The following is a 26,005-nucleotide window of genomic DNA, read 5'->3' on the forward strand; positions in this document are numbered from 1 at the left end:
CTCTGTCGGCGCTCAGAGTAGCAAAGTGGGGAGAGCTGCTGGTTGTTAAGTGTTTTTTGTCTTAATATGAAAGTTTACTTTTACAGGTAAACTCAATGTTCCTCCACTGCTTACCATACTGTTAAGGAATGGTAAGCTACATGTTGAAATGTAGGCAAAAAATCAAATTTTTTAATACTGGAATATACAGTTTTGTGGAAATTCAACAGACAAACTAGTTATAGATAAAACAAGAGGGAACCGTCTGTCGGCTAACTTAAATACCTGAAAAAGTAAAGTAGTTCATCACACTGATGCAAAAACCCTGTAAAAACTGAAGAGCAAAATCTACCTTATATATTGTCTTATTAACCAACCCTAACTAGAATTTGAAGCACGTTGATTGGATGTTTAATTTACATGTTCTTTGGGACTAGTTGATTTTTCTTTTACAGCTTTTTACTTGTACTTCAATATATTCTCTCCACGAACAACAATTCTGTGGGTTCTGGGGAAATTTCCCAGTGTTGGAAAAAACACATGATTTTCCAAACACATGACCGGCCAATAAAGTTGGGTATCGTTTAAAATTTACAATACCAGTACCCTTAAAGTGATACCAATAGAGTGCTTCATTCGATACCTTGCGTAAAATGCCACCTGTTGAAGCCATAATAGTTGGTATTATTATTTTTATTATTGTTCATGTGATATTTTTTCCTTTCTTTTTATTGTTTGAAATAACCGTTACTGCTATTAATATTGGGAATTTGCATCGATCGCTCCTTATCCTTATTAGGTCATGCACTCTATTTTCAGAGAAAGGCCACAGCTTGAAAGTTGTTTTTGAATTTGAATAAGACAGGAGGAGAGAAAAAGTTTAGTGATCACCGAGTTAAACTTGAGACTTCCTGAGACTGAAGCCACTTCGAGGGGCTGTTAAAATGAGGCATGGGCTAGGCGCATGCAGGCACATAAGGTGTGTTGCTTGCGTGTTTGGCTGCAAATATCCCCCCTTATCTGGTTACAAAAAGTATCGATTGCAGTACTGGACACTACGGGGAATCGCCAGAGGCACTACGATCCGATGCCATCATGATACTTATGTCACAATACGATATTACTGCGATTTTAAACATATTGTGATATATTGCAATTTATTACCTTTTTTCCAACTTCAAATTGTGTCCCCAAAGGAAAACTCTTTAGTTATTATTGTACCAAAAAGTAAAGTTCTCATGTACAATTTATATAATAAAAGATTGATACTTGACGTCCGTGTATCGACACAATATTGCCACGGAAAATATCGTGATACTGTTCTGTATAAATTTTCCCCCCCACCCCTATTGAAGATGTTTCGATACTACTCAATACTGGGCTATTTGGGTAGCAAATACCCATGCCTACCGTCCAATCAGTGTTGATCAATTTAGTCAAAAGTATGAAAATAGTTTTGAAACTGTGTGTGGACAAACGCGCACAACACACACACACACACACACACACACACACACACACACACCATTTTCTTGAAAGTCGATCTTGACTTTGTTAGACTCTGCGTTGGTGGCTCTGGTCCAAGTCTGTCCTGGTAGCTGTTTTGTCCAGGCGGTGATGTCGCACCAGTAGAAACCTCTGTCAGACAACTGGACACCAGCCAGGCGAAACCGAAACTCAGTAGCACCAGACTTTGTCAGAACCAGACTGTCTCTGAGCAGGTGGAGAGTGAGAGATAATATATTTCAAAACCAGGCTCCAGTGCATTGTGCAAAGGTTCATGTGTTAATGTACATATGTAACCAGGTACGTACCTCCTGTTGGGGTCTGTGGCTCCTCCGTGCTGCAGGACGTTGTCCGGGCTGAGAGTCATGATGGTTTTCACGTTGCTCTGAAGGTTGTCCTGTGTTTGGATGAGCACTGAGTATCCCGCCTCCCCAAGGTTATGAGTGGTCACAGTGCAGCTCATCTCAAAGGTCGCCCCGCCCACTGAGGCTTCACGGGTGACCTTGGCCACGACGTTTAGAGAGGGACCTGAAAATACCGCCAGTCGATCAATTAACGTTAAGACAGGCATCATTCAGCCCACCAGAGAGTCCAAATCCCCCAACGGTGGCCAACAGGAAGTGAAAAGCAATTACACCATGAACTTATTCTGATTCAAACAGGATTTCTCTCTCTCTCAAACACACACACACACACACAGCAATGTGGTTACATCATGGCTCAATTAGCTAAATTGAGGACACGAACTTCAACATGTGGGATTGAAATAGAGAGGAAGCGTGTGTGTGTGTGTGAGAATAAGAGGCTGAGACAAGAGGTCTGTTGTTACGTTGAGGGATTTTACTATGAAGTCTGGAACTGATCTGCAGACAGAGCTTATTCATGAAACTTAACAGCAGGGTTACTATGACTGGCTGGCAGCGTATTATTGGTTTTCTTAATCATAGATGCGAGTTAATGGTTCTGTGTTTCTGAATTTCTCCCAGAGGTACCTCTTTAAATCACAGATTATGACCAGGAGTATTAGGATAAATGTTGTGTGCAGACAGAGTATTAAAGTAAATAAGCTTAAAAAGAAATATATAAGTTTTAGATCTGACTAATTGTGCATCACAAAACATCAGATGACTCATAAGGCTCCTTACGTTTGGTATCCCACCGCACAGTCAGAGGCGAGCTCTGGTTCTGAGCGGTCTTCACCAGGCCCCCCTGGCTGTTAATGCTCCAAGCAGACACAGTGCAAACGTACTGGCCCATGTCGATCTCCTACAGACAGAGTGAAAGTGACTCAATGATCAACATTACTATTGTTGCTATAATTAAACCAACAAATCACGTTTCCTTGTCCTACTTTACATATAAACAAATGCTGTTAAATTTTCCTACTCACATTAGGAAAACTACACTTATAGTGGCCACTTTGAGGCAGTGGAACAAGCTTAGAACACAACATTGGCACCATTACAGTTTAATGTTCTTGTGGCTAACAGGTTAACAAACACTGCCTATTTACACATGCACAGAAAAACATTAGCATTAATCTGGAGTCATGTTTCTCTTCATGAATGTAATTCCAATATTAGTTGGTTCAATGTTCACTCTACTTTTAGCTCTGTTTAGGTCTTCACTCCTCAGAAAAATATGTGGATGTTTAGCTGCAAAGTGTTCACTATCTTGTGCAAACTGTCTGTTGTTGTCTGTTTGCAGGCCGGAAAACCAAAATAATGAGCTTAAAAGAGCAATTAAAATACTGATTTCTGCAAACAAGTATGGCAGTATCACATATAGTCTACGTATAAAGGTATGAAACAGATGTTGGTTTCAACACATCAGCAAACAAGCAGATGTGAGTAAAATATCAAAACGTACCACGTTAAAACGGTCTGCACATTCCCCCAAATTTACACACACACACACACACACACATTTGGTAACTCTGGAAACTGAATAAACATATAGTAATACCGATATATAATAACAAATCCAGTTTTAAATAAAAAACAAAACACGTTATACTGGTCCCTTAATTTGGTAAAAAAAAAAAAGATTCTGCCTACAATCCTGTCATCACATAAATCACCGTTTCCATCAGTCATTATGTTCACAGAGCTACCTGTGTGCGGAGGAATCGCAGTTTGAATGTGTTGGGCTGGACTCTGGTCAGAGATAACAGGCCGCTCTTCAGCCTGTCAGAATACATAGATTCCGGCAACAGATTGCCATTGCCGTCCAGGGAGCCAATGGGATGTGAGGTCTGAGGATCGTCCCCTATACCTGCAGGTGATTAAATAGATTGAAAACAATGACTTTGTCTGTAGGAGGTTTAGTTTAAGTAATTCTGTGTTAGAATGCATTAAAGATTTTGACAAGTGAATTTAAAGTACCAGGTAGTGTAGTGTGCTCCCACGTGACACCCAGACGGCCTCCAGGGGGTAGATGGGTAATGTCAATCACATGACATGCCAGTTCTGTGGGTTCAGCAGTCATCTGGGGGCTCAGGACAGCTTCAATGGTCAGCTTGAAGCTCGGTTCTGGGGAGAAAAATTAATAAAGTACAACATTAAACCCAATTTGATTCATTCTGTAGCTCAAACATTTAATAACGCAAGTATTAACTGGGTAACTAAATGTTCAGCAGCACTGGTGGGTTGTCTGATAACTCTCATAATCTTCGTCAGTTTCTGAAACAACACATTGCTAATTTCAACAAAAGGAGTGGAGATGAGGTGGAACAAGCCAGCTCTAACCACCATGGCTGACTGTGACACCCTGAGACACTTGTCAGTAGCAACAAACACACCCCAAAACAGAAGAATGTAACAAAAGCCTAACCCAAAACCTTTATGAAACTCAACAACTGCTGCTGAAAAGCAGGGTATTATACTGTACTACATATTAAAGCACTCTTAACACAATGCAGCCAGTACATTTCAGGTATGGTCAGTCTCATAATCCTTGGTTTCCCTAACCAATAAGATCCTATCAGACACATTAGTATGAAAATGGGCTGGACATTTTACACATTGGTATTATGTTTAGATAAGACCCAAAGACATATTTTTTATAAAAAGACATGACGGCAGACATTTCCATCCAACACAGCTCAAGGCAGAATTTAATGCAGTTAACTTAATGTAAAGGATACAGCAGCACAAGGTTAAATATGCTGAGAGATCTAGTTTGGCCTTCTTAACCCTTAAACTGCAAAATAAGGGTTAAAATCCATCGCTGATTATGCTTTCATATCATTACTTTACATGTTGCAGTTCTATCCATAAAAAAGGTCCTATAGAGACATAGCAGACAAGCTACGTAAGAGACCTATGCTTGAAAGCCCAAAACTCATTACTTTAATAGACAGATAGAAGCCAGCAATGTTAACAGATTAAATGTTTGAAAAGGGCTTTAAATTAGGACACCTTTTTATGGGAAAGAACCATGGCCTCATAAACCCACTTGCGGGTCCTCGTTCTGATCACATCAGTGATCCTGGTCCAGTGAAGCTAAAAAGAACAGCATCATCTGCAAATGTGAAGATCCACCCCAAAGCCCTTAAACTTGACTCAAAGAATTTATACACCCATCACTACACTTTGGTACTTTTGGAAGGAGTAAAGGAAATATTGTCACAGAATCAATGATATTTTAGACAAACTCTTTCCTGTTACTGATTACATTGCCGTAAAGCATTAAGCCAGGTGCATAAAGAAACGGTTTTCCCAGTGTGGTGACAAAGAACTTGACTAGCCTGCACAGAGCCCTGCCCGCAATCCCATCCACCACGACTTGAACACCAACCTTTAGCTAGACCTTATAGCCCAACATCAGTGTTGGACCTCACTAATGCTCTTGTGGTTGACTGGGAGCAAATTCCAGCAGGTCTCCAAAACCTTGTGGAAACGCTTCCCAGAAGAATTGAGGCTGGGATGATGCTTGATGGAAAAATGCTTAATAATCACGTATTGGTATATACGCACACCCCAATGCACACAGCTTTCAAAAAAAGTCCCTATTGTGCTGTAATGATTCCCATCCCAGCAGGGCAGTGTCTTATGAAAATAAGACACTGCCAGGTTGTGTCATTTTACAGTCCAGAATCATCGGTAACAAATGCAAAGTGAATCCTGTTTGTTTTGTGTGGTTTGGTCCTTACATAGAGCTGAGTGAAAGAGCCAGACAACACAAATCGACCTGAAATAACATGAGATGAGGTGTGTATCAGTGTTAATAGTGTGGGTATGTGGTGAGGCAGATCCTCTCATCCAGATTGCACCTTCATGAGTCAATGAACACGAAACAAACACATACACAGAAAAAGATTTCCACCTGCCCAACTGTAAGATATGCCACACACACACTCTGTATATACAAGTAGCCACTTACACAAACCAAAGAGCACAGGCATACCGATATGTACCAACACACAGCAGAAACACTATAAATACAAGTACATACACACACACACACACACACACAAGAGTGTGTTTGGCAAAGGAGGAGGTCTGCGTGATGTCATTTGGACGTCACACACACAAACTGACTCATGCACAGTCACCATCTGCTGTAACACACACACACACACACACACACACACACACACTTTGATCGATGAGAATATGTGAAGCTTGCCAATTAGCCACGCGCCTCTCTCTCACACAGTGAAATGTTGCCTTATTTAGTAGAGCAACATGAACACTAGTCACCACTTCAGGAGCTCTGATACTGTATAACTCTGTATTGGATTTGGCTTCAGAAGCAAATACTTACACAGGTATATATTTTGTTAAAGCGAATACTGACACTGATTTTAGTGTTTTTTTTGTTTTTTTTAACACCTATTCTGTGCCAAAATCCTACATAAAAATCTGACAATTAAGTTTTTTCCAAGGATGCAATTAAAAAGGGAGCCTCCAAGTTCCATCAAATTAGACTTTAAGCCTTTTGAAAAACCTTTAAAAATAAGAATAAAACTCAATTTATCAAAAAATGCTGAAACTCTAAATAAGACTTCTATCAATGAATTTTGCTCTATTGAAGCCTATTTAAAGTAAAATTTATATGTTTTTAAACCTGGGCCCTATTTTCACATATTTTGGTGTCGAAATAACATGTAGGTACAAAAAATTTGGCATTTGTGCAGTAGATGATGAGTTGTTGAAGGAAATGCCGATGAAAACAAGGGAGGAGTTCATTGCCCTGAAGGAATATGCTGCAGCCAGTTCGTGACTGACGGCTGAAGCCATCGACTGCACCGATTCCAAAACCTTTTTTTACTAGTCGTTTCGACAGCAAAATATGTGAAAATAGAGCCCATGTTTTAAAATACCGTAAAACTTTGAATAATAGCCCGAGCTTTTATTTGCTTAAGTCACTGAATTGACCCTGGCTATATATGGGACAGGCCTTTAATTCCTTTTGCACAAAACAGTTTATTTATTTCATAATACTTGTAAAAATCATCAAATATACGTCATTCATTTTATGTAGCTCCAATAGACAGCTTACGCGCTTTTATTTTGAAGTAACATCACAACAACAACACAGTGCAGGATGAGAGAAGTTATGCAGACAGAGAGCAATGGACTTCACATGACAGGATTCACAACTTGGATGAATTTTTATGAAAAGCTGTTTTGATTCTTTTGATGGGTGGACCCTAACAGACTAAAGGAATAGGCCTATAAATAATCAAGGAACGGACACATTCGGACTTGACGAGCGGACTTAATGAGTGCTTTAAAGGTAAAGGCAGTCATCACTTTATTTCCTTTCCTCTCTTGTAGCCTACCAGGCAGGTTGCACCGGTAAATCTATAAGAATTAGACTATGGGGCTTGTTGTTTCCCTTAAATGAACTGAACTATTGAATTGTGGAGAATCTAATCCATCTAACAATGTGTAGCATGTTCATATGGACATATTGATAATACATTTAAAGATTAATATTTGTATTAACAGCTTAGAAACCGCTAAAGCGGGCGACCCGCGGGGTTTAAGAGGTTTTATACATCCAAAGAACTTCTATTAAAACTAGACCAGGTGTTAAATCTAGGCAGGCATTTATTTGTCAAAATGTGTTCCCACACCAGGCCCGAAAACGGGATAGGAGGCTACTTGGGACTCGGCTATTAAATGAAGTTTTACCTAAATTATCCTTTAAGGATCATTTATTACTGTGATTATTAACATACTGCAATTTCAGACATTAAAAGACATTTCAAGGACATGCAAACAGCCTCAACATGAATAATTTTGTGTTATGAAGACTATAAAAGATTTAGGACAAAATACTTGATATTCAGCTACAGTACTCACCAGAAGTTACCCAAATGAGAAATGTATTCTGATCTAGCAGGTTTTTGATCATTTAAAGAGTGTGTGCGTTTCTTTTTCAAAGCAACAACATATCCCACTGATTTTATTATTTTAAAGGTTAATTGGCCATAGCTGTTGGCAACTGGTGTTTCTTTACATGCAGAATACAGTACATGTAGAGCAGATGAAACTGGCACTCAATTTGGGTACACATTACTGCAGATACAGTTATCCCTCAAAACAGCTGTCTTATTGATTATTTGTTTGAAACAAAATGAACCAATTGTTAACGTACTGTTAAAATAGGTATAATACTAAACAAGCGTGATCATTTGCTCCTTTTCTCCATTTTATAATTCAATAAGTTCAAAGCATGGATAGTTAGTCTGACAGAATAAGTCACTGGAGGGCCTCACTTTGGGTGTGCAACTTTATAGATTAGGATTAATAGAAAGAATTAATTAATAGATTTCTCAATTAATTGTTACTACACAATATTTAACAAGGATTTTAATGATCGCCCTTTGCACAGCAAAATTAAACTGGCAAATGTTTAGAGGGAGTGTGGTGACCTTTAACTGTATGACAAGTCTATTGGAGTTGCCGTTGGTAAAGATAAAGTCAGACCTAAGACTTCAAAAACAAAACTGACATACTTGTGCTTGGAGTGGCAAGATAAAAAGAAAACTTACTCTCCCCTCTGACTCATTGTGATTAGTGATTTTGCTTTTCACCACCACCAATGACTCAATACAGATGTTGTCGTTGACATAGCTTTCTCTTTTGATGTCAAGTCGCCTGAGTACAACAATGATTTGATCGCAGGTCTGAAAACAGTAACTGCACAGGCAATTAGTGGTTTAATGGTTAAAACCAACATCAATCATTCAACACCCTGCGGTTTCTATGAAAAACCCCAAAACACCATCGAACAGTGATGCTGCTGACCGCATGTCACGTCCTCAAAACTGAATCTGCTGCTCTTCCTGCCATTCCACCCTCTGTAGAGTCTAGCAGAGCACAAATTGTGTAAAAACAAGCTTTAAAAAGGAGATAAGGCTCTATTAGTGTGTGGCTCGGGGAAGCAGAGTCAGGAAAAATAGGTCAATGTCAATAACACAACAAATGGCTTTCATCTGCATCGCACTGCATGTGTTCATTTTGAGAAGCTACATTTAGTTGGAGACTGTTAGTGTGCAGTGGATGAAATGGTGACATTCATTTGCCACTGACTCCTGTGTTTCATTCTTTTTCTGATACCCACAGTGCAAATCATTAGCAAACACACTGACTGTTCCATTTGAGAGTGAAAGCACTTCTATTGTAAACTAATGATTATTTCCACTGTTCATTAATCTACCAATTATGTTATCTAATAATTATTAAAAATGTCCTCAGAAGAGGTGTCCAAAACAAATACATTCAGTTTACTATCACAGAAAAGCAGACAAACAGTGAGTGAAATATGTACTATAGAATATAAACTGAAATGCCGAGAGCCTCAAGGTAAATGTCACCTTCCTTCTCATAGGGATGGCTTCACAAATAATTATTACCAGACTCTGCAGTTCCCCTCAAAAGTTTATGTTTTCTCTAAATGGGCAAAACATCCTCATCCTGCGTACATCTGACACTATTGATCCAAGGGAGTGAGCCATTGTCTGCATATCACAGACACACATCCACTCTCGCTATGTAGCAGCAACAGGGAAGTGCAGCCTTCAGATGCGTTTCAGTGGGAGTTCAGAAGCCGTGAAGCCGGGCTTTCACTGGTCAGTTTGTTTGCTGCTTCGGCTCATTTACAGGTGGGCTGTATGCCATGATAATAATAATAATGTTTCTGACAAGCAGAGGAGAGGAAGGTCAATCTTGGCAGCAACCGTGCCATTGAGCTGGACAGGGAACTCCACTCCCAACCATGGCCAGTCATTTCCAGCAACAGAAGAATGCTGCCAAAACAACCAAAGGCATGTGTGACGCTCTGGTTTCACTGGAGAGAGAGTATGTGCGCACGCGTGCGTGTTAGAAAAAACAGATATGAGCTGTTCCCTCTTTCTGTCAACACACTCAGCGTCTCCCAGGACAGAGGGGAAGTGGGAGCTGACACACGCTGAACAGATGTACTTTTTACGTCACAGATTACAGCTAAAACAACACATAATCAGATTACTGTGTGTGCAGGCTGATTACAGTCATCTGTTACTACCCATGTCAGGCTTCCCGATGACTTTGTTATTACAGACACCCATTTCAACATATCCAATATCATTTTTCATCCCATTGATGTAGAGTGAAATTCATTACTAAAGATTTAAAAATGAAATATTAATCATGACAGTTCTGCAAGTAGACAATGCACATTTTCATGCTGCTTGCAATGCATCATATATACAGGCCAAATAATAAATACTTAGGTAATGGATGAGGCAGTGTGAAAATCATGCCAACATTTGCTCCACATACAAACTGCATTGGTTAAGTGAATGAAGGTGGAAGCTCTCCAAAGGGAATGATGGCATTGAAAAGTATAGATGCTAAACATCATAACACCACAGACTGGAGCTTCATACAGCCTGTGGCCATGTACGACCTCCTTAATTTAGCTCCTTTATATTTTACTGACTGATAGATCCGAGTTTAGGAAACCGCTGGAGAGCTGCAGGAAGTATCTTAAACTGCTTCCTTAGGGAAGAAAAATGTTTTTCACCCGTCAATTCTGCATGAAATAAAGTTAGTGTGACTGAAAAATCATTATGGTTTCTTACATTTGACAGATGCTTCTGTCTAAAACACACATTGGGACCAATTTGGGATTCAGTGTCTTGCTCAAAGACTTCAACATGTGGGCAGGGCAAGGTGGGGATGGTGGGGGGGCGATCGAACCAACAACCTAAAAATGAATGGCCAACCAGTTCTGCTTACAGCTACACACTGTCCTGAAGCATCCCTAAATGATCATGAGAGGAAACAGACTGTGTTCAGAATGGCCCCTCGTTTCTTTAAATGTCAATCAAATACATGCAAATGAAAATTCCTGGTGGATTACTTTGTAACCTGAATGGGCTAATTCTACAGTTTACCTTGCTATCATCAAGACAAAGTAAAGATAAAATAATTGTTGCCATTGTAACTTAACAGAGTTGTTAAATCCTGTCTCATACTTTCATAAACCACTGTCTGGCTACATTTCATTGTCTTGCTGGTACCCGATGGGACACAGCCACACCAACCGTCGAAACACCTGGCAAGGGTCCCATACTCTATAAGCATTGTGTAATTTCCCCCATACGCACTGCAGAATGAATGAAAAGTAAAGTGTGGTGAAGCTGCTTGGTTTCTCCAGTCAGCCGTTGCTTCCATCCAAACGTTCAGTGAATTTTATGCAAGCCTTTGAAATGTTGCAAAAAACTGCAAATATCTTCTTCAGTTTGGTTGTTTAAGCATTGATTACTGAAGAAGAAAGCTGGATTAAAGGGATAGTAAGTGATTGTAATCAAATACGGTATGCAATACAGGGACCAAGACACGTTCCTTTGTATCATTTTCGCCAGCAATTTCCTCAAGCTCCACCTGGCCCTCACAGGTCAGTTGGGAGACACGATCACTACAGGGTGTCTGCACTGAGGTCTCGAGGTCTCATATTAGTCATGCTGGAACACTTCCAAAGGAGTGGGGATGTGACCTGAGTCAGTGCCTTAACCACCTCCCCTTGCTCCTCTCAGTGTGGAACAGCAGCTGAACTGCACAGACATCCACTCAAATCACTGAATCCCTCGTTGTGGCGTGGCCTCAGGCCAGCCACACATATTTGTCATTTTATAATGAAGTCCTTTGACGGAGAAAGCTAAAGATGAATACAATAAAAAAGAAGCAGAAGCTGAAGTTCAATTCAGGCTCACGGGAGTTTTGGGGCACACTGATCTGCTCCTTCAGTTGGGCTCCTTGGATTATTAGCAACATTTCAGGTGCATTGACTTCTGGTTTTACCGTCAAATAAAGTGGTTTGGATAATGTGGATAAACTATATAAAGCCAGTGACAGTTTAAGATTCTTGCCTTTTAGGATTCTGCTGTAATGAAGCTGGCGTAATACTAGACCTTAGCAATTACTCTTGGGAGTATGATGGTGCCATAATCAATAAGAAAAGAAAAAAAATCTTCTGCTGTTCTAAATTTGAACTTCACTGTTGCAGTGTTGATACATTTTAGTGGACTAAATGTGTCCAACATGTGTAAGAAATATACAGTATATTATAAAATAGGTTTGTGGTTTATGAGCGATGCATGATAAACTGAGAAAGTATAAACGCAGCTTCACAGCAGGATGACTGGGACAAACCTGACCCTGAGTACTAGACATGTCACGGACTTTCTGGGTGAAAGGAGCACTACTCTTGTTTTCTTCTAGTTTAACGTGAAAAAATCCATAGAACAACAGCTACATGTATTAGTGCAGAAATACATTCATCTCCAGTAACTGTAAAAATCTGCCATCAATACCAAGTAGATGAGCAAAAAGCCATCTATCCAATATTAATATATACAGACATTCACATATACTGTACATATTGTATGTATTCATAAATATTATGATAAGCTATGAAAAATAAACATGAGTTTGCATGAAATATAAGCAGTCCTTTTTTGTGTGGCTCCACTGACAATAATTCCAGCTGACATAACAACACGCACACTGGGGAAGTGTAGCCATGGGTGAGAGGAATTACACCCCCTTAAATGTGTGTGTTGTGTATGTGCTCTTGCTGTGGGGAGCTCCTAAACAAGTTCTCCAACTCTTTTTGTGCTTCCTGGTAGGCTGTGCTTGTGGCAAAGCGTTGTGGGAATAGGAAGCAACCTCAAGGCCGCACATCAATAGAATCGGAACTGACTGGTTGACAACACACACACAAAGTTTAAGCTCATATTCAAGAGGAATCAGGATGAAATATATATTAGGCAATTAGAAATGTTGCTCTCATGGTGTGAGTCGGCATATGCAGTATGAAGGAATGTATAGCCCCAGGCAAAAATGTAGGAGTTCCACTAGTGAGAACAGCCTCATACCCTCAGTATGTAGGACACACACAGTGTGTTTGAAGCGCGCACACACACACACCCCACAACAACAACAACGCAGTGATTGGCAAAATGTACTCCTTGATATTTTAGGCATGCCCTCACATTAACTCACTGCGTGTGTCCATAAAGCCTGGTTGATTTTTCTAAATGTAACATAGATCCTCGAGGCTTCAGCAAGCTTCTGTGTATCTAGAAGAGACGGTTGCTATTTTAACTAAAGGCTCTAGTTGACATTCAGGATGTAGCAATCTTTACAGCACTGCAACCAGAAAACACACTTCGTCCACCGTGAATCACTCACTTTGGTTTAAATGAAATGCTTTAATTTATTTGTTGGTTTAGAAATAGTCGAATAAGGATTAGGGTTTCGCCATTTTATACCAGTGTAGATGTTATGTACAGTAAATTAGCGAAAATAGAAAAACAATCTGCATGTTTTTCATTGTTCTTTTCTGAAGTCCTGCAGAATATCTTTACTGTGGGGGTGCAAGAGATAGAAATACTACACCTCCCATGAGTCCCAAATATGCTATATGCCGAATGCTAAGGAACCTTTGTTTAATTATAAATAACTTCAAAGTTGCAGCATCGTGTTTGAGTTTTTCCATAAACACTGAAAGGCTCTAAAGAAAAAAAGAAACCCTATACATGACAAATTAGGTAGCGCAGTGAAGGAAAGTTGAACACAATCAACCAGTCGAAGCAGATGGCCGCCCACCAAGAGCCCAGTTCTGCTTGGGGTTTCTGCCAGAAAAAGGGAGTTTTTCCTTGCCACTGTGGCAAATTGCTTGCTCATGGTGGGAACTTTTGTTATGATTTGGCACTATATAAATGAAACTGAATGAGCACATTTTGTTTGTTTTGTTACCTCAAAATTGCTTACAAAAATGCAAAATGTAAAAAAACCCTCAATATTAATTTCTCCTATATGAACACTGTACAAGCACCTGCTGCAGTCCCCTGAACCATCCAGGACTGGCAAAAATCCAGTCCAAATGGCCAGACTTAGACAAATGCCTTTATTTGTAAAAGCATGGCATTCCACAAATGGGACCTTTGCAGTCAGTGTGAAAATAGCCTTTGGATGTTTTTGCACAGGCTGGATGTAGCCAGCTTTGATTGCTCTGTGGCAGTCAACCACGCCAACCTGGGACAGTCTCCTCTCTAAAACCAAGCCATGTCTTGCACTAAACTCAATCTGTTGTGGCCTTCTGTTCCTCTTTGTACTTTTAAATATAAGAAACATTATGGTGTCCTGCTCGCTCTCTTACAGGCGTATTGGAGATAAGTGAATTTACTGCTTATGCAAACCAAACATTTCCTGCTTCATATCGAAACCTTTTCACTGGCAAACCCGCATGAGGCTTTTTTCATGAAGCAGCAATACGAAATGAAATTAATTTGTCACCAAAGAGTTATGCTCAATAAAACTGGTCTACACAACATGATGTAGAGATTTGATTAGTTTTAAATATTGATGGGAGGAATATTAGAACAGTATAGTATAGTCACAGCAATAACAATGCAGGAAACAAGTAAGTGACAGCAAAGCCACAAAAACACAGTAAAGAGACCCGATAAGGAGCTGATAACAGTCAGTTATGAAATATCAGTGAAGTGGTCCTGCTCTGATTTCATAAAGGTCAACCCCCCACATACATCTAATACACTCTGTTAAGACTGCAGTGACATTTTAATCACTTTCATACATTTTATTAAATGTCATTTTTATTTGATTAATTTTTTTGTGAAATGAATTGGGGATTCCTTACCATTGAATGTGTGTGGCGAGAGTCACATGCTGTCACAAGCTGGTCCAGGATTTGTTTCACAGGCTTTTTAAGAATGGTTGTGTTGAAATGAAAATGGTAAAAGTGAAAAATACTGTTTAAAAACAAAACAAACACCGATCCTCCCACTCCCAAAGTAGGCAAACAAAAGGAGTAGGGGAAGTAGAATCTGCCATGTACTAATACTAAATAAATGGAAAGAAATTACCATGACCAAGAAAACTAAAAAGGCACCATGTTTTATCATTTATGTTAAAAAATTATTTAAAATAAAGGCTGATTTAGTGGAATTTCAATCCTGACTTCAATAAAAGTCTCGAGGAAACCCTAAAATTGGATTAGATATGGTGAAATTAGTCACTGTCAGAAGATGCGTTTTCCAATGTCTTTCAGATCTAATTTGCTTAAGTGTTAATACACAAATGATTGCATGAAAGAGGAGAAAAGATGGCCGCTTTTGACTGAACAGCAGGGATTTATGGGTAAATGACATGTTATTTGAATGTCCAATATATACTTAAAATTTGTCTGATTTCCTTTTGATGTCAGTATCATGTGGCACCCATCCATGCCAAACTCCTGAGGGGGAAACGGCTCAGTGAGGGGTGTTTGAACTGAACTGACAATATCATGGCCAAGAAGCACCAAAGCCAACTAGACACCATAAAAGTCTTTTATTCTGTACACAGAGAGTGGGGAGTGGGGAAATTGAAGCGTCCCCAAAATAATATGACACTTGGGTTAATGAGCTCACACTAAACTTTTAGGGAGTCAATCTGCCAAAACACTTCCTGGAAATTCCCTAAAGTATTAAATATAGTACTGGTACTGTAGCTGAACTGAGAGCAATTATGTAACAAGTATTTATTTATTCATTAAAGTCCATTTCATTGGGAAATGGGAGTTTGTCAGAAATCCAACTTTTATGACATAACCACAGCTGGCTTTATGATCAGTCGGAGCGCTTAATCTGTCCGTCTCTCCATCACTCAGCACAGTGCTCCTTTCTGTCAAAGCTAACATGCAAATAACACTTATCTGCCTACACTTATACTGTGTATGTCGCAGTTTATTTCGCGACGACTCGCAGTCTGTTTTTCGAAGCCACACTTCCGTGTTACATTCAGTAACAGTCCTAGCTCATTATTGGTCCTTGGAAAAAAATCTGGTCTGATTCTTCGTCTGCATCACTTTATTCTTTCGCCAAATCTTCTGTAACTACGGAATAGACCATCTGCTTCATGTTTACACCGGCACGCACGTGGCCAGTGTACGTGAACAGCCAGTAGATTTACGTTTTCAGTCGTTTTAATGTAGACGGAGATCAACTCTAAAACGCTGGTGTGGACAGAGATCGTTTTAATTCACCGTTTATAAACTAAAACGGAGTAGTGTGGATGGGGCCTCAAAGTGTTTTAACACCTAACTTGTTTATAGTAATTCAAATTTTGGGTCGTTGAGGTTGGTGTGAAGCTGCAAGCTAAACTCTTATCAGTTGCCAGTGGAGACTCCGGAAAGTTACTGACCTTGCCAAGCAATAGTTCCAGGATGCAACTCCCAGTAAAACGACAAATCATTCAATTAAAAACACGAGGGCTAATGTGTTAATTAGTGAGCTCTGGGGGTGGCGTTAGGCGGATTTTGTGACCTTTGACAAGAGCTGCCCCCCCCCGGCTTCCAGTCTTTATGCTAAATTAAGCTAACTACAGCTTCATATTTAGTTTACAGATGCAAGCCAGGTATCGATCTCAATCTTACTCTTGGCAAGACAGCAAATTAACATAATGTGTCACCATCTGAGCCAGCAGCAACACAAGTTTAAGCTTTTCACATTCAGCTGACGTGTTTAAGTCTGTGCAGCCCTGGAGGCTCAGTCATCTGTGATGAGAGCTGATAATTCCTGGTCGACTGCAGCCTCTGCTTGTGTATACAAAGGCAGTTGGCACTATGGACTGCCGGAAATATGGGTCTGAAGGAACATTATAGTGCAGCTCAGACCGTGTATCAGAAGCATTTAGGTGATGCTGTCTCAAAATGTTCAGCATGTTTATGGAGACATAATCAACAACTCTTTGTCCAGTGTGGCTGTAACTTACTGAGAAACCATATGTCTTCCAAATGACTGATTTAAATGACACCGGCTCTTTTTCCAGCTTCTCATTTACCTTCGCCAAATGATCTACATATCCAGGGGCTAACTCCAACTAGCACGGTCAAGCTAACAGATCATGACCGTCTCACTGCCAAAGCTTCCTGGGTTAAACGCATGCACTTTTATGTGCTAAGATGTATAGTTAATTAGATTGTATTACGCCAATTCAACAGAAATTATTCGGTTCTTAGGGTATAAATATATGTAACAATGTTTAAGAAAAGAATGTGGATTTTATTTGATCTGCCCGTTATAATCAGTCACATTAAATTGGTTTCTGAAATTGTTCCTACAAGCCTGATCGGAACATACTTCTTCAGAGTCAAAATCAAAGAGAACACACAAAAAATAAAAGGGATGAATGAGCATCCTAATTTATATCATTATGTTCATTTAGGAGGAAGCAACCATACTAATTCCATATCTACTTGCATATCTAATACATCCCCATGCAAGCCAAATACATTCCCCTTCACTACAGAAAAAGCAACATGATGTAAAATTCCAAAAATTCCAAACCAGAGGTAATTCAGAAAAGAGACAGACCAACGGACCACCCACCATGTCAGTAATTAATTTACTGTTGACTGTGTTTGACACCACTGCGAAATCCACCACACACACACACTCTAACAGCATACCCAGAGGTAGCAGAGTGCAGGACAGGCATGACTAATCAATCGTCCTCGCCACAGGAGTCAACAGGCTGACTAGAGGATTAACGAGTTTCCCCTTGAGACTCCAGATTCATCTGTGGCACCACAGATCTGTTACACATCCACAAATCGTGACATCATACATGCACATGGTGCTTTACATCTACTTTTCTATTATCTCCCCCCCCCCTTTGCCAAACTGTCCCCAAACACACCATGCGGGTAAAAATGGCCAACCACTCTAAAGTAAAGTGCTCAACTTCTCCCCAGAGCTAGACATATAATATAGACAAGATTGAATATTTTGGTCCACAAACCTTGGCAGTGATAATGTGATATTTTAGGGATAATTCTACATTTTAAATAAGCTATTTGACATACAGTAATTAAACAATCCATGTTGACCACTTCCAAGAAATCTAGCTCAGAACACCATCAAATGCTAATTAGCAAATGAGCACCATAGTTAGCTGTGTCACATCACAAAACCTGGAAACCAAACACTAAAATTAACCCTGACTTTCATTAAACTTCCACTCAACAAGAACAGGATTGAGAGCAACATCTTGATCAACAAAGTTCCAGATAATATTCAGTTTCATGTCAGGGTGACATCTTAGTCAGCTCTTCCCAAAGTAGTAAGTCATTAACCGTCAACGATTTGGATAACTGAATTGACATCAAGAAAAAAATGCTAATTATTTGCTGGTTTCAGCTTCTCAAATGTGAGGATCTGCTGTTCTTTATCTTGGTAAATTCATTTATATTTGGGTTTTGAACTGTTGCTCAGACAAATAAGCAACCCGATGACATCACCTGTGATTCTGGGAAACTTTCACTACTGTCTGACATTTTATATACAACAACTAATTGATTAATTCAAATAAGGTTATTTTATATCAAATCGTTGACCTCATTTAGTATTTAAATCAAAATTATAAGAAAAATCATTAAAACTATCTTTTAAGTGAGAACTTTAAATACAAAAGATGTATTTAGGATATGACTATATTTCATTATATTTATAAAGGTCATAACTATGAGAGACTCAATTTCCATTTTTTGGGGAGAAATGTGCTTCCATTTGCAACTGACTTTTTTGAAACTCATGTCTTTATGTTGCATTAATCATCCGAACATCTTAAAGCAGCATTAAAAAAAAACCAACAGTTGTTTCACTCACTGATCTGCGACACCTTCACAGTCAAAGGGCTGGACGTTTTCTCGGCCGCCATATGCCACCTCCTTCCTCCTTTCTCGATGAAGGCTCGGATGCGGCAGGTGTACGCCCCTCCGTCCTCCCCGCTCACCCCTGTCACCCCCAGCCTGTATTCTCCAGCTCCCGTCCGCTCCAAGGTTGCCTCCCCTCGCTTTCCTTGTGCGCTGCTCGAGGAGGTGTTTGAGATCACCACCCCGCTGCGCTCCATGGTGATGATCTCGCGGCCGTCGGCCAGCCAGGTCACTTCCAGGGCGAGGGCGGGCAGGTTGTCGGCGACGATGGAGCAGAGGAGGCTCAGTGTGTTACCGGGGGAGAGGAGGAGAGACGTGGAGGAGGGGGAGGAGGAGGATGAAGCATTCACGCTGAGGGACCGACCTTGAGAAGACGGAGACAGAGTTAGTCCCTTCATCATTATGTGTACAGGCAACATAAACAAGATGATGGCTTAACACAAAGACTCCTTTGGTCCTTAATAAGTGCTACAATTTTAAAGATTTGTCCGCATTACTGAAGTATTCTGCACAAAGACAACAATACCAGACTCTGCAATCAAATCAATGAGTAGAAGAAAAGGTATGGCGATTAGTGGACTTTCAGTGTCTTTAGTCTGGGCTGAACATGTGTAAAGAAAGCCGTTTTCAGTGTCCACTGATTTTTATCCAGAAAATTATTAAACAGTTATTTGGCTGTTTAATCAGTTAACTCACACAAAAATAACTGATTCTGAAATTCAGATGATGATACTATACTGATCAGACTAAACAGTTCAACATCACATACGGACTGCTGACAGAGAAAACAACTGAAAACTTTGTATAAATGATGAAGCCTTTGAGCCATATGATGTTGCTCCACTATCATTCCCTTGGGACGCACTTTTTAAGCAAATTACATCAAATCAAGTTCAAAGAGTTAATTAACAGAATAATTAAATTCTGATAATGAATTATGAAAGTTTTGATTTTTCTTTTTAAAATAAGTTAAATTTAAAACATTTTTGAAATAAACAATAATTACTTGTTTTAAGTATATGTGTGTCTAAAATGCACAATAATGTGCAATATATAAAATATTGTCACCCTAAACAGAGTCAGTCAGTAGAGTAGGGACACCTGACGTTGTAGACAATGATGAATGCGGAACTCAAGTCAGTGGCTTTCAGCCGCCCACAAATTCAGTAAGATCTGATCTTCAAAATCCATTTGAGAGGAGAACTTTGGTAGAGAAACAACATGTCAAGAGCTTGGCCCAGATCAACCTGACATCAAAATCAGCCAACAAGATAGCGAGAAAGGTAACGTACGTGCGAGGCTTCTTCCGCCATTGGTACAATAGAAAAGCTTGGCAAGTTGAGCTGGCCTTGCTCTACCACAATGAGACCGAATCCTTTGACAACCCTGGCGTTTTCAGTAGATCTTGTTGCCTCGGTGGACAGTCTGTTGGAGGCGCACCTTAAGACAGCTACTGTTTTCAAAAGGCATCTCAACGACTGTGCAAAACAAACTTTTGGACTGCATGCTGTCAGTTAAAGATTACATTCTCGAGGAAGTAAAAAATGCTGAATATCTTTCTATTCAGGCAGATGAGACAACTGACATTTCGACCCACTGACAGCTGGTGCTTGTGCTACGGTACAGCGATTGGCTACAGAGGTAAGCTGTATAGTTTATAGGCAGCTCTGAAGTGTTAAGATGTAGTCATTTCCAGCGGTGGACAGTCAGTACAGTAGGCCTGCTTAAGTGAAGTAAAAATTAGAGGTATTTGTACTGTACTTGAATATTTTCTTTTCATGCCACTTTCTATGTTTATTTTCGTAAGTTTGTTTTTTGTAAGAAACTTTTTAATATTGGCATTACAGGTGCTGGTCATATTAATTAGAATATCATCAAAAAGTTGATTTATTTCAGTAATTCCATTCAAAAAGTGAAACTTGGATATTATATTCATTCATTACACACAGACTGACATTTCAAATGTTTAGTTCATTTAATTGTGATGATTAAAACTGACAGCCAATGAAAATCCCAAATTTAGTATCTCCGAAAAGTAGAATATTACTTAAGACCAATACAAAAAAAGGATTTTTTGAAATGTTGGCCAACTGAAAAGTATGAACATAAAAAACCATCACTAACTGTGGAAACTTTACACTGGACTTCAAGCAACGTGGATTCTGTGCTTCTCCTCTCTTCCTCCAGACTATGGGACCTTGATTTCCAAAGGAAATGCAAAATTTACTTTCATCAGAGAACATAACTTTGGACCACTCAGCAGCAGTCCAGTCCTTTTTGTCTTTAGCCCGACGCTGTGTCTTGTTCAAGAGTGGCTTGACACAAGGAATGCGACAGCTGAAACCCATGTCTTGCATACGTCTGTGCGTGGTGGTTCTTGAAGCACTGACTCCAGCTGCAGTCCACTCTTTGTGAATCTCCCCCACATTTTTGAATGAGTTTTGTTTCACAATCCTCTCCAGGGTGCGGTTATCCCTATTGCTTGTACACTTTTTTCTACCACATCTTTCCCTTCCCTTCGCCTCTCTATTAATGTGCTTGGACACAGCTCTGTGAACAGCCAGCCTCTTTAGTAATGACCTTTTATGTCTTGCCCTCCTTGTGCAAGGTGTCAATGGTCGTCTTTTGGACAGCTGTCAAGTCAGCAGTCTTCCCCATGATTGTGTCGCGTACAGAACTAGACTGAGAGACCATTTAAAGGCCTTTGCAGGTGTTTTGAGTTAATTAGCTGATTCTAGTGTGGCACCAGCTGTCTTCAATATTGAACCTTTTCACAATATTCTAATTTTCTGAGATACTGATTTTGGGGTTTTCATTAGTTGTCAGTTATAATCATCAAAAATAAAAGGAATGAACCCTTGAAATATATCAGTCTGTGTGGAATGAATTTATACATTATACAAGTTTCACTTTATAAAAGTCAGCCTATCAAAATAATGGAGACAGAAAACAGGCGAACAAAAGATAGAGGGGAGAAGATTGAAATGTGAATCCATTTAGCTTATAAACCATCAGAGGCAAAGTTAGTTGAAACTTAAGATAAGAGTATATAATCTTTAAAGACAATGTAAACAGTCATCCTTAAATGTCAGCGATTTAGAGGAGAGCACAAGAAAACTTTTAGTTTCCAAAAGCACCTTTCATCAGTGATGCTAAAGAAGAACTTTACAACCCTCTCTATTAAAAAGTCCAGCAAATTAAAAACAGTTGTCAGTCTCTTCTGTGAATCTTCAAACCAATTGGATCAGGGGTTTGGATACGGTCTCCAGTAACAACCTAGGCTGCAGTATGTGGGAAGAGTCTCTGTATGGTGTCTGAAAAAGGACAAAAGACACAAAGCCCACTCGGTATGGCTTTTCTTATCCTCTTTACTCAAGTCAGTAAGTCAATATGAACAGACTGGGACACAATGGACGGGAGACCGAGACCTGTGTGTCCAGCTCATCTCTGGTTTCATTACAACCCACTGGGTGTTTTTCCAGCACTTTAAGAGGATATGGTAGACCAGAAAGATCTAAGATATGGTGACCACAGCAACCACTGTGAATGAGTGAGAGAGAGAGAGAGAGAGTGTATGTGCGTGTGTGAGTGTAGGGGCCTCTCTGAGGACAGAGTGAGACAGAAAGACAGACAGTGAGGGTCACGAGCCTCGTGGGACAGAGCGAGGCAAAGAGGAAAAAAAAAAACAAAAAAAAAGTCTCACAGAGGAGAGGACTCCATTAAAATAAAAGACAGCCACACAACAGAGAGAGAACTCTCCCACGTCCCTCCCTCTCCTCCTTCATTTTCTTCCAAAATCACTCCATATCCAACTAAGTAGCACAGGAAACTGTGAAACACATACAGTGTAGTTATCACTTTCATCAAGAACCAAGAAAGAGGCTTGAAGATTATTGATTGCTCCCTTTAGTGTAATTGTCATCTCCAAATTCGTATTACAACAATACTACTATTTCATTTATAATTACTTATTATTAGTGAAAGTAATATAGTAATGTAACGAGTAATGAAACTAGTTACTTTTATCAACCAGTAATAAGTAAAGTAATTTTACTTTAAGGAGTAATAAGTAACGGCTTACAATTTCTGAGTAACTTTGGGGAAGACGGTGTGGAGTGAGAAGGAAATGGCTTTACCATTTTCTAACTTGTAGTCTTCAGTCCTAATGGACACTAACTCAAGTCACCTCTCAGGTATTTGGCCATAAACCAAAGTATTGGGCAACGTGATGATGACGCTAGATGAAAAGACCTTCATCTGTCACGATATTTCATTCTGGACCACAGTGGTGGTCTGACCTACTGGCCGACATTTGAATCCCTAGAGGCACGTCAGTAGCTGTGGAAATTGTGGGAAATAAAAGCATTGTATTATTTAAGAGAAATAAAATGCCAGAAACTCTTCTTCTAAACTAACTGTTACTGCAACCATTACTGCATTTACTACTGCTACACTGATAGTGATGCTGCTTCTGCTGTTACTACTATTATACTTTTGCTGTTGTTCTTTTTCTTACCTGTAGGAGTAACAGCAACAGTGCCCATCTCTTTTGTGCTCTCCACGATTTTTATCCATTTGCCATTTTCATGCGTCCATTCCGTCCCGTTGCATTCATAAATCCCTTCGTCAGACGATGTCACTCTGGAAATCACCAATTCAAACAATCCATCCTTCCCAGGAACCAATCGAATGCCTCCGTCGGCGAAGCGCCGGGTGTACTTCGGCCCTGTGACCACGTCTCCCTGAGGGCCAAATGTCAAAATTTCCTCCGATGTCGTTCCCTTCTTCACCGACCAGGTGACAGACAGGTAGGTGGGGTGGGTGAGTTGCCGGGTGATGTTGCAGGAGAGCGTCATGTCACTACCTTCTGGGACAACTGGGGGCGGGGTCTGGGAGGAGACCCTGAGGGTGTTGGGGATGACTGACGGGAAAAAGAGACAAAACAAAGATTTTAGGAATACACATGAATATCACCGAACACAAAGACAAGAAACTTCAAGCTCTCAACACACATCCATTTCTTTCTTTATTTGCCACTGTGGAGTGTTTTCCACCTTTTACAGTGACAGGACACATCTGCCAGGCTTTTAAAAGTAAATATTTAGTCTAAATACAGAGAATTACTGCCTGCATAGAAGATAATTTCCATTTGCTTGGTGTGTCCGTAGCTAAAGATACTTCTGCAGTTGCTTCCTTTGCTCTGTATTCTTACAGCTGATTCACAGTAAAACCTTCTACTGATGACAATTTACACTTTTTACTAGGAAACTACTGCAGAAAGTGTGTGTGTCAGTCGAAGAGAGTAGTTTGATTTTAACTGAGGTTACAAGTTGGTTTAATCTACTTTCAAATGCTGGACGCACCTTTTACAGTTTAGTGTACATCAAACCTCTTGCTCATTAAAAAAATAAAACTAAATATGCTTATATTGGTGTTTATTTAGATTTTGTCTTTTTTATTACTTTTGTATTCTTCTTTGTTGTTACTGGTACAGAGTTTGGATAATCAGCGGCACATTTGCATTTTCTCCCCATTTGTCTTCACTGTCTATTACTGGAGGCATATTCAGAGCTGTGTGCAACAAGAAGGTCTTGATTACTGCAATGATCTGTTTAAAACAATTTCCACTTTTACAAAGCTTCTAATTCTTTAGCAAAAAACCAGAAGCAAAGACATAACGACACAATCAAGGTTGTTTTTTGTTCTGCCCATATATATATATATATATATATATACATATATACACACACACACACACACACACACACACACACACACACACACAAGATTAATGTAAACTTCCAGGACATTAATATGTCGTAATATTACGCACAATGTCTCACACAATGTAAAACTCTTGTACTGTTATCAAGGTCACTGGCTGAATGAGAGTTAAATAAACAAACAGCTCCTGATAATACAGTGAATTTGTGATTGTGTGTGTGAGAAACACACCCAGGGGAGTGTCCATAAAGGTTAATGACTTGCCTGCTCAGGTAACACAGTAAACTATTTCACTCTCACACCAGCAGATTTTCCTCCACTCTCACTCTGTGCTTGTTTTTTGTTCCGACAACGAGAAAAAAAAAAGAAAAAAAAAAGGTTCCTGGTTAATTTGAAACTCTGGTCTCTTCCTGAACTGCACCGGCTGCTAAATGTGACATTCAAGAGTTGGAGCAGGTCTTAACGGAGCAGCTTTTGCCATTGCTTTGTTTCTTTTCTTTTCTTGTTATGACACATAAACAAGGATCATGAGTCACTCAGCGAGAGGAAATAAAAAAAAAAAGTGGGGAAGTTATCACTGCTGGATATGCTGTTGGGAGCTCTGCCTTGCTTTCAAATGCCTCCACAACAACAACAACAACACCACAAATAAGTTTCACCTCTGCTTTTCACAACAGGGAAAGTAAAGGAAAAGACATTAGATCCTTTGACAAATGGCACGTCTGCAGTGAAGACGTGGGGGGTTAATAATAAAACTGTTAGGCTCAGTAATGTTGATGGATGACTGTTAAACACACATTACAGGCTTTGCTTTATCATCACCACAGATTTCTTTTGATCCTTTACATATGAAAAACACTAAATTACACCAAAAAATGTAAAATACAAGTAAAGACTTCAAGGTTCACATCTACAAAACTGACTTCAGGTCTGATATCTAATTAATAATCTACCTATAAAGACATATAAAAAAGAAATATAAAACCATCTACTTATAAGTAATCATAGCCCTAAACCTTTTCCAATTTGAAGTTTCATCCCCAAATTTACATAAATGGTGACTTATCCTTTGGAAGCTAGTTCTAGTTGTGTAACAAATGAATCCAAGAAACAGCAGATGGCTGGGAATGAGGAGTACGAAGCTGTGTATTGTGGGAATTACATTTATGCCATATTCACGTCCTGTGGGAAAGATACATTTTTTAGGTGTTCAGAAAAAAACATTTTTGTGTCTCAGCTATAAATGTTGAATAAAAGACGTACTTCAGGATATAATCTAGCACTTTATCCATATTCAGGTGGCAGCCTTGAACAACTTTATCGAGGAGGTGGAGAAAGAAGGTGCTGGCTGTGACACAGTATTGGAAAACTAAAGGATCCTGCGTCAGCTGTAAGGAGTGGCAGTGACACGTCCCAGTCGGATTGGGTAAGGCAGCAATATACTACACCTACTCTACCTGTTCGTCTACCCAACAGGCTTTTGGCATAGCTCTTAGTTTGGTTATGGCATACATATTATTTTCAAGATAAACTGGCTAATCAGATGGAGTGTCAGTGGTAGCACAGGTCTTCAACA

General features: G+C 39.6%; 1 protein-coding gene across 1 annotated transcript in view; it reads right to left on the reverse strand.

Annotated features, from left to right (window-relative positions):
- Positions 1-26,005, reverse strand: part of ptgfrnb (prostaglandin F2 receptor inhibitor b) — a 67,168-nt gene that overhangs the window by 30,219 nt on the left and 10,944 nt on the right. Inside the window, exons 4-10 of the mRNA XM_046057757.1 lie at positions 23,222-23,626; positions 18,659-19,069; positions 3,870-4,016; positions 3,599-3,759; positions 2,631-2,751; positions 1,794-2,013; positions 1,505-1,692 (exon numbers count right to left, since the gene is read on the reverse strand). Coding sequence (XP_045913713.1) covers positions 1,505-1,692; positions 1,794-2,013; positions 2,631-2,751; positions 3,599-3,759; positions 3,870-4,016; positions 18,659-19,069; positions 23,222-23,626 — 1,653 coding nt within the window. The remainder of the gene's footprint in view (positions 1-1,504; positions 1,693-1,793; positions 2,014-2,630; positions 2,752-3,598; positions 3,760-3,869; positions 4,017-18,658; positions 19,070-23,221; positions 23,627-26,005) is intronic.

The sequence above is a fragment of the Micropterus dolomieu genome, linkage group LG01, assembly GCF_021292245.1.
Source record: "Micropterus dolomieu isolate WLL.071019.BEF.003 ecotype Adirondacks linkage group LG01, ASM2129224v1, whole genome shotgun sequence".
In the NCBI taxonomy this organism is placed as follows: domain Eukaryota; kingdom Metazoa; phylum Chordata; class Actinopteri; order Centrarchiformes; family Centrarchidae; genus Micropterus; species Micropterus dolomieu.